We start from the raw sequence: 12,540 nt of genomic DNA on the forward strand, positions 1-12,540 counted from the left end.
AGTGTGTGTAATCACAGGGTGCTGGGATGAACCCATTGACACCGTAATAGTATTTTAAATGACATTTATTTTGAAAAGTATCTGTGCTTCGGAAACACTGAAAACAACGTCGCGCGCCATTGTCACGAGCTTGACGGTGGAAGCGTGACCGCGTGCGCTGTGTGCGTTCGCGTCCGGGTTGAGGCATGAATCGCAAAATCTTGTTTTTATCAAGTTGAACACGACCGAAAGTCACAATTTATCACACACTTTATGTTTTGTTTTACTGAACTTTAATGGAGCTGACAGTTTCCTGTAATGTTTGGACCAAACCGACGACTAACTCTGTCTGTTTCAGTCTTGCATAAACAATATATAATAAAGTACTTAGAACACAATGCAATTAAATATTCCATATGCATAAGGTATGCGCATTTTAAGCTACTGTAAGATATCAAAAGACGCTTAAAAACTTCACATGAGTTGCAGAAATGTCACAAACCAGCTCTAAACGAGTGGGCGTGGCGCAGCTCACTCAGGTGAGAGGCAGGGGGAGGAAATCTCAAACACAGGAAGCTGGGAAAGGTAGGCTGCTTTTTTTTTTTCTCGGCATAAACGAAAACAAGACCACAAAGGTAGGATATAAAAACGCCCAGTCTTTGTATTATTAGAATAATTTCTCCTTTATAAGAACTTAAAATACGGATATACTTCGCAATATAAAAGGAAAGAGCGTTGTTATGAATTGTAGGCCTCGTGTTGAAGTCATACGTAATCACGTGGATTAATCTGACTTTATGTTCTCTTTATGTTTATTTAAATGTCTGTGGACCCCAAAACTCATCAATGCCCCATGCATCAATCTCTTTGTTATATACATACAAGGTCTGTAATGGGATTTATGTCCATGTTCTTCTTTTGCAGGCGGACAAAAATGCCAGAGAGGGGAAGACACCATGAGAGGAGTGATGTGTATGCAGAGTACAAGAGCAGGGACAGGGACTATTCACACAATGGAGGCCATGCTTCATATGACAACAGGGGTCGCAACCAAAGGCCTAGAGACATGGATGAGAGGGGCTCTGCTGGTGACAGGAGGGCCAAACAAAACAGACAGAGGGACATGACAACTGCCTCTCACACGGAGCCACCTGCTTACAGAGACAGTGACCCTGAAGGACCCTCAAGACTGTAAGGGACGGTATAGTTTCTATAAACAAATCCCTGCATTCTTACTGTACCGTTGTTACACACTTTTAAGTATTATTGGCAGGGGTATTTCTTTATATATTTATGTGAAAATTATTTTGTAGAGAAAGGATGAATTCCATCTCACAGTATAAACTTTGTTGTCTCTGTAGGTCCAGAGATACTTCGTTGTATCACTCTGAAGGGGAGCACTATGAGCCACAACACAGACAAGCTCTTTACAATCTCAGATACATCTTAACCAGCAGAGGCAAGTATATTTATCCACTGTCAAGTGTTTGTTGGAATCAATGCTCATGCTTGTCACCGTTTCTAGAATTGGTTAGGATGGCCCCCAGATATATTTAACAATATGAAAGGTAATATTTTCTTATTTATTATTTAGCCTACTCTGTGATTAACAGGTGATTTGTCCAGGGTTAACCCTGCTCCCCGTAGGCTCCAGCCACCCACTACCCTGATAAGGATAAGCGGTGACAGAAAATAAAGATGGATTATACCCATAAGTAATAATGCTTGTTCTCTTAGTTGTTACCTTGACAGAGGACATACTCAAAATCTGCCCAGTATGTTATAATAATATATACCATGTGATTTATTTTTAAGGCTGAGTTGAAAGAAACAAGGCTTTCTTTACTGTTTGTTTACATTTGGGGCTACAACTACTAAAAAATGGACTTTTCCAGCATCTTGGATTACTTATTCCGTTCTTGTTTTATCTGGGCAACAGTCCAAAACTTAATGATATTCTCTTTATTATTGTACATGAAAAAGAAAAGATGCTGCAACCATCCATTATTTGCTTAAAACAAAATTCTAGTCTCACTGCTTCCTGTTACTATATATTCATGTCAGTATTGTGTGTATCCTCCAAGGTCTCTGCCAGCTCATGGAGCTGTTTGTGAATCTGCTTATCGTCATCTGTGCTGGAGTGCCATACAGCAACAATGGCGGTTACCGTGACCTGGCCAGCCTTGGTGGAGTCTACTACTATCACTTTGGTGGAGCCAATGCCTTCACTGGAGCCGATGCAGACAGGGTGAAGGAGCTGGACCGACTGTTTCATCAGCTCAAGCGACCTCCGTACGTCTTCACCATGGCCTGTGGTGGGGTTTTAATGATCTACACCTGCATCATGCTTGGCCTGGGGATTTTCAGAGTCCCTTACCGTTTTCCCCCTGTGCTGCTGGGTGAAGCTCTGCTGAATTTCCTGATTGGCCTGGGCTACATCCCTGCGCTGGCCTTCTACTTTATTAAGCTGCAGGAAACCTACAACAACCCCATCTGTAAGGAGAGAGAGCAGATGTACAAGAGCAAAGGGCACAAGGGCTTTGAGTGCCAGTTCCATGGTGCAGATATCGCAGGAGGTCTCTTTGGGGTGCTGGGGGTGTTTGTTTTCATCTTTGGTGCCGTGTTAGCCGTCAGAGCTTTCAGGTCAGTGCGGGAGCTAAAGAAGCAAAGGACAGACGAGGACAATCATTTGTAAGCTGAATAAAAGTAGGATTGAGTAGAAGTCCCTACAACAAGAAAACATGGAAGATTTTGTTATATTGGATGCAAATGTGTATTCACTCGTGTTAAATGTGATCTGAATTTTTATTCTTTTTTTATGGTTTGAATACGTTTTTAAAGTTTATTTTGTATAGTGCTTTTTATTCCTACCACTTTTCCAGTTTACATACCTGTGTACAGTCTGTTACATTTTTTTTAGATAAATGTGGTTATAATAAACAACTAAAACGATAAATGATTGTTTTGTTTTTTTAAATTCATTTTGTGTAAATAAATATTTTAAAAGGCAGACAGAGAAACAGCTTGATTACCAGAAAAGAACAAGCTGATATGTTATCCCGGAACAGTTTCATTTTCAGACTGAAAACTATTGTGCCTTCTTTTGATTTCAGCTGTCGGAGTTTGGATACTCTGCACCCATCAGACTTGAATGTTTTACAGGACATTATAAACCTCAAAGATCTGATTTCTTGAATGCTTTTAAATCCACATTGAAAGACCTGGAAGCAGAATCGTGGTGGAAGTCCTTGCCTTAACTGATAGTGTTGATTTCATGGCTTGTACCACATTTTTATTTAGATTGGTATATGGCAGTTGGATCTTGACACAGAAGGCTGAATGTTGTCCTTTAACTTTAACCAATTATTTTGACTTGATTTGCTTACATTTAAAATTTAACTGACATTTTACATTTTAACTGATTATAAAATCAGTTTTAAATCCCTAAATTATCCACAGTATTTCTACAGAATAAATGATAATAATGGCTCCTCCAGTGAGCTACGGTATCAATTTCAATTTCTTTAGACTGAGCAATGAGTTTGACTTTGACCCTCACTAAAGGTTACATCACTTACAAGAAAAACACATTTAAGCTGATATTTGCTCATAATTTGTCAACCATTATACCAGAATTCAATGTGTCATTCTGAGCTTCACCAATAGATGGCAGATTTACTGTGTTTAGGAATTTACTCATGACTTCAACAAATGTAAAAACAATACAAATGTCTCTAGTTCTGATTCATTTTCTTGATCTTAAATACTGCGTCTGTACATTTTATTACACTAGGCTAATTAATTAATGTCTTTGGAAACCAAGGCAAATACATAAATAACCTGTTACATTATGGTTAAGGATTTTGAAATCAGTGTTAAAATGAACTAGACATATCTTATACTGGGGGTGAAAAAAAAGAAATGTGATGATATTTATTGGTATGAAATCATCATAAAAATGGTGAGCAAAATGGACACTGGACAAAAAAAAATTCACAGTAAAAAGTTTTATTGCTACTTGGCTTAAAGTTAATTTAAAAACAGCTCATCTGCTCAAAACTAATGATAGCAGCATTTCAAATAAAGTGATGACCATCTTCCACTCTCAAAGTTCAAGGGAGTACATTTCTGTCTGTTACACAGCAAAAGTGCTCATTGTTAGTCCTGTTCCTAAATAATACATCTTTTAATTATTAAACATAAAATTTAATTTTAGCAGTAATCTGCATGCTAGAATAAAAACCTAAAAATATCAGATATGCTCCATTTTGTACAAATAAATCACATTTTGTATGTACTCTATGCTTTTATGTCGATTTATATTTAGGGCATGCTTTCAACATTAAATACAGTTACAATTAGTACCTTCAAATAAAGTACCATAATGAGTGACAGTTTTATGGAGAATCCCAATCACTTTAAATTCTGTCAGTGGAGAGGGAAATATAAATCTGCATGAAACAATGAAGTACAAAAATAAACATCAGCTTCTTGGCATTGAGAAAAAAATATTCAAGCATTTCTAGAAAATAATGTACAGAAAGGAACCGTGAGATTAAACAATGGCTACTTTGGTCACATATTAAACAACTGGAGCATCTTCCATCAGTTTCATTCACCGTATTCACGCAGTAATTACAGTCAATCCATTATTCACACAGGCATGCATACACTTACTGTACGTGTGCACTTAAGCTTCGTTTAACATACACACACAAACACAGACAAACACAGTTGTACGGGGAGTTTGTTAAGTTGTGCCGAGAGGAAATGATCCCTTAAAGTTAATAAATGAGTCAGCGGTTAAAAAAAAACACTGACAGTGTAGTCTACTCAAATGCACATACCCTTTATTTTGGTGCGTAAAGGGGATTATGAGCATTATCATACTGGACCCCCTCCACTAAAGAATTAAAGGGAATATTTTAAGCCAATGCACTGTATCCTGTGCTCCCACTGCCTGTATCTGTACCACACAGTTGGCATATGTACATGCACACTGATTAGTCTACTGATGGATCATTATTCAAATATATTTCATGTTAGAAATGTATATTAGACAGGACAGTGGGTGAAAATATGACATCATCCAAGAGACAGATTGGATGGACAAACACTGAGTGTACAACTGTATACAAAAAAGAAGATCACTAAACGTAGCGGTGCAATGCAGCCCCAGCCTGACTTGGCAAACTGGAACCAAACCAATAAAACCACACTGCAAATGAGCCAAAGAAAGGAAAGAACTTACACACACAATCCCAATTACATACATCATACGTACATACAGTCAATATTCATTTTCAGACATAGTGAAAAAATGATTCTTGTAGTTTTAGGTGATGGAAAATGAAGCTCTGATAAACATTTATATATTATGTACAGTTAACACTTTGCATATTTGTATGAGCGAATTCCCAACATCTGTTGTGAACACCACTGTTTCGTATTAAACCTCAAGGAAAGCTCCACTCCTCTCCAAACTATGCCTCCCAATATTATTCACAATCATTATCTGTCTTATAGCTTTTCTAGCTCCTCCTGTGGTAGATACACACACAGTGTCTGACACCATGTGTGGGCTCTGACAGTGGAGGTCTGGCCACAGTCAGAACCACAACTGAGTGTCCCGGGTGTTTGGCACCTCAGACACTGCACAGCCTGATCAATAAAGTGACTGGAAATAAACTGTGTGCCACGTCATAAAATATGTTTTCCTCTTCTTAATTAAAACAACAACAACAAAAAAAAACAATCAAAAACTTTAGTTGAAATCAGTTAATTCTGATCAAGCATAATAAGGACAATGCACAATGTTTCAACCAAATATTGAAACTTGCAGAATAACTGTGTTTCCTCGTTTCTGCCAGGAGGGGGCCTAATAATTTATATTCTATATTTCTATATCTGTATTATGCTGTCAGTCAAGACATTCTGTAAATTTCAGTTGCTTTTAAAGAAAACAAAAAAACTTTTTATAAAATAAAATAATAAATGTTATATGTCATATTAAAAAACACACCAAAAAGTGATGAATCGTCATTATGTCACTTGACATTATCATCATTCCTGTTGGCTGTGTATTCTTAGACAAGGTGAAGAGGTGATACGTTAGGCTGAGGGAAGCCAAAATAATCCGAGCACACACTGTTGATCAATATCTCATATATTAAACTCAAATATACATAACTCTAAATATGACTATTTTCTATATACAAAGTGCTTTAACAGTGTTTATTTCTTTCAAGAGACAAAAAACTTGCAAATCATGAAAAAAGATTCCGACTTGCACATCAATTAAGGCTTCATCAATGACATATCACTCATTCCTGTGGAGCAAAGAAAGGATAGAGGGAGCAACACCCTCAGAGCTAAAGACCTCAGTCACAAACAGAACATGAGTGATGACGCAAAGGGCTTCTCCTTTCAAAAATACTGAGTAGTGTCACTTTAAGGCTAAAAGGGAACACTGAAAGGTCCAGCTCTGCAAAAGCTGTGGAATGCAAGAACTGCACCACTACCGACTTGAGGAGTGGCAACCAAAAATATACATCTGATGTAGTAATCACTGACATGAGCAATTACCCGACTTTGGCCTTCTTATAACCACTGCAGCTCCAGCAGAGCTGCTTTCTGTTTTGGCACAAGGTGGGGAGGTTAAGGAATGGATAAACTGAGGTTCCCAGGGCTGCGTAATATTTACCTGACGATTCAAATAATAATGTTGTCGTCCACAAGTTACTCTCAGCAGAGATATATACTCGAAAACTGATGATATCAACTGCTAAAGCACTGTATGAGACGTAATAGGAAAACTGCATTACTTACTCTGAACCAGTGTGTTCTTATTTCAGTACCTTATACTGCTGCTGCACTGCTAATTTTTTAGAACAACTGTGTAAGATGAATTCAACAGAAACAACGCCCCCAATCAGGAGATAGCATGTACACAATATCTGTGGTTTCTGCCCCCAAACTCTGGCCCAGATCTAACAGAATAGGCCTACAAGAAAATATGGTTTCCGTTCTGTTTGTAATGGGCCAAAATAACGCCCCAAAAATCATATTGGTGAGTGGGCAGTGCACGAGAGCTAAGCTGCAAAGAGATGTCAAAATGTTAAAGACTGAATCTAAATCTGAAGAACGAGGATGTTACTAATGCAAAAGGGCAGCAGCCTTAAAGGTTTAGATATACGAAAATGTACAATCTTAGTACCAGTGGAAATATTTTATGACATACAGTACATAAAATACTGCATCTAATCATAATCTTCATCTTTTGTAATAATTCACTTTTGTGCCTTGACTGTTTTATTCAAATAAAATTAGGTGATATCCAAACATCCTGGGGTCTCCGTTCCACAATTTAAATGAAACCTTTATTTTCCTATGTTGTTCTTAAGGATATCATTCGATCATGCACTGTCGCAGATTATACTGTTGAATGGGTCTTTGAATTCTACAACACAGCTCTCTGTACAGTTGAATGACTTTGATATTATTTTTTGACAGATATTCAAAATGCATTGCTCTAAATAGCAACACTGTTCAATCTTGATGTCAGCAGCTCAAGCACAGCGCATCGGTTGGCTGCTAGTTGTGAGTGTACTATACTGTATAGAATAAATTTATCCTATATAGAAGATTCTATACATACTGTGTGGGAATGTTAAAAAATAAAACCCAGCCATAACGTTTCTGGCAATGTACTGTTAATGCAATTATTTTGTCTTCACATCTTCTAGTCCTATGTGCCTTACAAGCATTTATACTGTCTGATTTCCTTTGAAAGCCACAGGAAGAGGAGGCGAGCAGGAGCTGTGCCAGTGCTACTCTCTTGGAGACACCGTCCCTCCTCCGAATTTAAGTAAAACGCTCACATCCCCAAACACAGCCTGGATGTCGCCGAACTCTAGGCTGAGTCGTCTGCAGTAGGCACTTTTTCAAGTTTCGGTCACAGGGCTTCTCTCCAGGACCTGAGAGACCATGGAGCCCCTGGAGAGGAGATTTGACCTCACTAAACACACCCTCTAGATTGCTTGCTTTCCAAGTAAAGGGAAATGTTGCTAACATGTTTAAACACGTGAGGTATCCCATTTCAAGTCTTTTGGTCTATGATAGCCAACCATTCTTTTCACAACGTCATGTTATGAACTGGGATCTTGGTCGCCCCTACTTTCTTGGATACTCAGGCCATGCACAGAAACCCCCTTTTACCTCACGTTAATAGTGTCCCACAGATTTGTCTTGTCCTCACAAAAGAGCTGAATGGCAACTTGAGTTAGAATATCTCACGTGTGAGAAAAATCTCTTCTTCTCTTGAATGGCACAATCTCAGAACTGTTGCCACATGGCGCTGTGTTGTGTCCCCCCTCTAGAGGGCGGTATCGTAGACTTCCTGCTGTAGGATGGGAACAGGGCCAGGGCCTGGGACCAAGCTGGAGGCAAACGCAGGAGGGTGTGGATGATCCCACACAGGGTCTTTTAAGCAGGGGGGTATGGATGGTAAGCCTGAGACGAGAGGGCTCTGGCCCCGTAGTTGCTCCCTAACTTCCTGCTCTAGACAAGGAGGGACAATGAGCTGGTCCTCAGGGTCCTGCTGTGCTGGGGCAGTGAAGTAGCCAGACTTTTTCTTAGGAGCCTCCAGGGCCACCTCTATTAGATTATGACTATCTTCAGGGGCAACCACAGAGCCATTGGAGAGCTTCTTCCCAAACAGGCTGGATGTGGAAGGAGACTTCTTGAGGTCGGCAATCTCTCTTCCGCATACAGCCAACAGGCAGCCGTTTGTAGCAGAAACCACCACACTGTTCTGTCTGCGCATTTTACCATTGGGATAGTCGGAGCCGCGCTTATCAAGGTCCAAGTCTTTGGGGCTCTCAGGGGCACCTGACCGTATCTGGAAAGCACAGCAGTGAATGTCTACCTCTACTTCTAACTTGCTGCCATTGGAGATAACGCCCTCAAGCGGAGCTTCGTCATCACTGTCCAGACCATTATCAGACTGATTACTCGAGAACGTAGCGCAGGAGGGCTGCCGCTGAAATAGGCCTGGGTGGGTTCCTGTCCCAGCTGAGCCTGGTACCATAATCCCACACAGTGTAGTAGCAGGATGTAGGCTACAGCGTCTCTCTGGGCGGGATGCAGGGCCAGTGGACGGGTGCTCATCTGAAGCAGTGGACCCCGCCTCGCTGCCCACCTCTGAGGCTGATGTCTCACTGTTGAACTCAGAGACAATGCCGCTGCTGGATGAAAGGGCGGCTGTGTCAGTAGGGCCTGGGGTCACGGACAGAGGCACAGGGGCGGGAGGGGGACCCCGTGGTTCAGTGGTGGAGACTGGCGGCTCACAGGTACAGCTGTCTTCAATGATATGTAAGGATACCACCACAGCCTCGATGTTGTCCTTGCAACCATAACTCTGGGCGAGTGAACACAGCTTCTTGGCAGCAGCGCGAGGATTCCGTACGGCCTGCACAGTGCACACGGCCTCCTGGTAGGAGACACGTTCAAACAGCGCTCGATTCCCCAGGATCAAAAACTCATCTTGGGAACAGAGAGGCTCAGTGTGCACCCAGGGCTTTGGAAGCACCCAGGGAGACAGATAAGAGCAGCCCAGCAGGCGAGAGCAGCATGTCACTCCACTCACTTTGTTATCCTACAAAACAGAAGTGCCATTAGAATTGTAGATGAGTGTATATCTTCATAGTATACACACCTCTGAACATGAAACTGCATAATAACTAGATCAGTTCTACATTGTAAAAATAGGAACCTAACATACAGAGAGGCTGTGCATTACCTCGGTAATAATGGCTTTGCTGAGCTTAACCCTCTCCATCTCCTCAGTGCAGTTCTCCAAGCTGTAAACCTTAGAGAGAGGTACAGGTCGGCCATCCCGGCACAACACTGCCTGGCAGCTGCCCACATTGGCCACGGTGAGGCTGAAGTTGCCTCCTGGATCTGAAGGCTCGTGGTGAATATAACACAGCAAGGCAGACGCACCCAGTTTCTGACCAGCCATACCTAGTTTCCTGTCCCAAACCACAAACAAACAAAGCAGCTGACAAACGCTGAAAAAGTCAAACAAACAAACGTGCAAGTGTGAGTTGGAATATCTGTTCATTTGTAGTTACATGTATAAACAAAGACTTACCTGTGTGAGGTGAGAAAAGTGTTGCTCATATAGACCTTGTCGACACTGGAGTGCTGAAGCTCCTCGCACAGCACATCTCCCATGGTGCACTGCAGCAGCCGAGGCACTTCCTCGTTGCGGTCTCCATCAAAGATACCATAACAAGCTTCCACACCGTCTCCAAAGCGGTCTACAGCCAGCACAGACACACACAACCTGTCCCCAGCAAAAGAACGGTATTAACAAACAACCTCCCAGACAGAGGTAAACCACATACACACGAGACATGAGAATGCGACACTTCAGCTCCAAATCAAGGGAAACAGCATGCAAACTACTGTGACCCTGAAGGAGCAGCCAGGCATACTGGGCTCCCAATAGTGATGCACTTAACACTGTTACAGGCATTGAATTCGATACAATTTTTAGGCTCCACTGCACCTGCTGCTCTTGAAAAAGTTCCAATAACTGCCCTGATGCTAGTGTTAGGTGCTTGCCAGTGATTCAAATATTGACTCAGCAGTATACACCTGCTCTCTGTCTGTGCAGCTACATCCAAACTGACAGATATACAGTACATCCAAAGCAATACATCAAGATTTCAAGACTGATTATGTGCTTGACAGCAGAGGACACGAGGTAAAGCTGGGTACTTCACAAAAGCTGACTGAGGGACGATACTGGGTAACACAGATTGCTTTCCCCAATGATCATTTGTGTTGTAATATAATTTACTTGCATATCACTATTTTGATAGATACTGTCTGCAGTTGGGCGAAATTAGCCTCATTCAAACTCACTTGTTCCTTTGGCCGCTCATTTCAGAGTAACCGTGGTTCCATGGAGTGGAGGCACTCTGTGAGTCTCCTGCTGTCGCAGTGGACTTCTGGTCTAATTTCAGGGTGGTGATGTGACTAAAAAGGAAAAATATAGTAGAAGGTATTATAGATAGAATTATATATGCATACACCATTTCCTTCCACCACTAGTAACACAGCTGTATTATATTGCCACGTTTCACGAATCAAGAATGTGCCATATCTCTCAATTATGTGTCTACACAACCATAAAATCTAAAGCCAAGGTGTAACCTTGTAAGTGTACCTGTAACTAAACTGGTCTTGGTTTTGTGACTCACCTGAAGAGGTTGAGGGTTTTATGTTCCAGCATCAGGGTGCTGTTGCCTGTCAGGTCGAGCTCTTGCAGAGTGGCAGGCAGCGAATCTGGCAGCTGGATCTCTGTCAGCTCATTACAGCTTAGATCTACAAGCTACAAACGTACAAAACACAGATGAGCTGACACAGGCTGAACATCATCATACACGTATTGGTCAGTCAAATAAAACCAGAACAAGTCTGACCTTGATCTCAGGCAGGTTGAGAATCTCTGGGAAGACAGTAATGTGGTTGGAGTGTGCTATGAGGGTGTGCAGTCTCTTACAGCTGGACACCGTGGAGGGGATAGTCTTTAGCTTGTTGCCACTTAGATTTAGCTCCTCCAGCTGCTCCAGCTTACTCAGTTTACTAAAGACACACAAGTAGAATACTTAAATTATAAATCTTATTAACTTGTATAAGATAAGGCACTGTAAACAGCCTCTCAGAAAATGGTTCTTAATAATGGTAATATAGCAGTTACCATTATTAAGGACAAAACAGAAAGTAGATGAGCTGAAGTAAAACAACGGACACAGTGAAACACATAATAATAAAATATAGGACCATAACACAGACAACAAAATGAAAGGGCAAAACAATAAAAGTGTGATTCATAATAACAATGACAACTCTGATGTAATTTATAAGCCATTAAAATGACTGACTTAAAGTCCAGGTAACACACCTGGCAGGGAAGGAGAGCAGCTGGTTGTAAGCGATGTGAAGGACCCGCAGGTTCTGGTGTCCAACCAAAAGAGCACCGCAGTTCTCGTTCAGGTTATTCCCTGTCAGGTAGAGCTCCTGGAGTGTGCTGAGGCTCTCCTCCGATTGGCTGCTGGGAGGAATATTTTCCAGGGCATTGGCTGATGCATTTAAGTATTTTAGGCTGCAAAAATAAAAACAAAAGATGCACTGTTTAAAAAAAACTATGTATGCAGATTTGCCCATTATGTCACAGCCAGGACTGAATCAAGGAGTGTTTGCACATGACTGAGTTGCTGAGCAGAGGCATCGTTGTAATGGGAGATATTTATGTACAAAATACTGAACAGAGTTTAATGGACTCCTTTTACACCAGGAAGTATAAAATAATGCAAATAATCAATCAATCAATCAAATCTTACTTTTTGATTTCAAACATGTGACAGCTTTCTTTGACTGTGACTTTGACCTGCCCAATTCAGAATGTAAACAAACATAAAACATTAGCAAATGAAAGCTGGCAATCAGTTCCAATGATGAATATCCCAGCAGGTCTAGAAAATTACAAAA

The 12,540-nt window shown here is 41.1% G+C and overlaps 2 protein-coding genes across 5 annotated transcripts in view; one reads left to right on the forward strand and one right to left on the reverse strand.

Annotated features, from left to right (window-relative positions):
* The first annotated feature begins 147 nt into the window (after positions 1 to 147).
* On the forward strand, positions 148 to 2,935 carry marveld3 (MARVEL domain containing 3). 4 transcript variants are annotated; one of them, XM_019270495.2, is made up of 4 exons: positions 148 to 564; positions 904 to 1,170; positions 1,341 to 1,438; positions 2,064 to 2,935. In XM_019270495.2, exons 2-4 carry the CDS (start codon positions 914 to 916, stop codon positions 2,672 to 2,674), a joined length of 966 nt encoding a protein of 321 aa, XP_019126040.1. In that variant the 5' UTR covers positions 148 to 564; positions 904 to 913; the 3' UTR covers positions 2,675 to 2,935. The 4 variants fall into 4 exon arrangements, with proteins under 4 accessions (XP_019126040.1, XP_010729788.2, XP_027136839.1 ...); XM_010731486.3 differs by having other exon boundaries at positions 150 to 614; XM_027281038.1 differs by lacking the exon at positions 148 to 564 and adding an exon at positions 621 to 705.
* A 2,017-nt stretch (positions 2,936 to 4,952) lies between these two features.
* The window catches only part of phlpp2 (PH domain and leucine rich repeat protein phosphatase 2), a 37,355-nt gene continuing 29,767 nt past the window's right edge, over positions 4,953 to 12,540 (reverse strand). Inside the window, exons 15-21 of the mRNA XM_019270470.2 lie at positions 11,954 to 12,154; positions 11,472 to 11,634; positions 11,250 to 11,380; positions 10,912 to 11,025; positions 10,133 to 10,327; positions 9,779 to 10,010; positions 4,953 to 9,634 (exon numbers count right to left, since the gene is read on the reverse strand). Coding sequence (XP_019126015.2) covers positions 8,354 to 9,634; positions 9,779 to 10,010; positions 10,133 to 10,327; positions 10,912 to 11,025; positions 11,250 to 11,380; positions 11,472 to 11,634; positions 11,954 to 12,154 — 2,317 coding nt within the window. The 3' untranslated portion in view covers positions 4,953 to 8,353. The remainder of the gene's footprint in view (positions 9,635 to 9,778; positions 10,011 to 10,132; positions 10,328 to 10,911; positions 11,026 to 11,249; positions 11,381 to 11,471; positions 11,635 to 11,953; positions 12,155 to 12,540) is intronic.

Source organism: Larimichthys crocea, chromosome VIII (assembly GCF_000972845.2).
Source record: "Larimichthys crocea isolate SSNF chromosome VIII, L_crocea_2.0, whole genome shotgun sequence".
In the NCBI taxonomy this organism is placed as follows: domain Eukaryota; kingdom Metazoa; phylum Chordata; class Actinopteri; family Sciaenidae; genus Larimichthys; species Larimichthys crocea.

Bases quoted from the DNA above. Each gene is read 5' to 3' on its own strand.
- marveld3 (XM_019270495.2), top strand. From the start codon at position 914: ATGCCAGAGAGGGGAAGACACCATGAGAGGAGTGATGTGTATGCAGAG. The intron at 1,171-1,340 runs GTAAGGGACGGT...TTGTCTCTGTAG, and splicing joins CCTGAAGGACCCTCAAGACT to GTCCAGAGATACTTCGTTGT. The intron at 1,439-2,063 runs GCAAGTATATTT...GTATCCTCCAAG, and splicing joins ATACATCTTAACCAGCAGAG to GTCTCTGCCAGCTCATGGAG.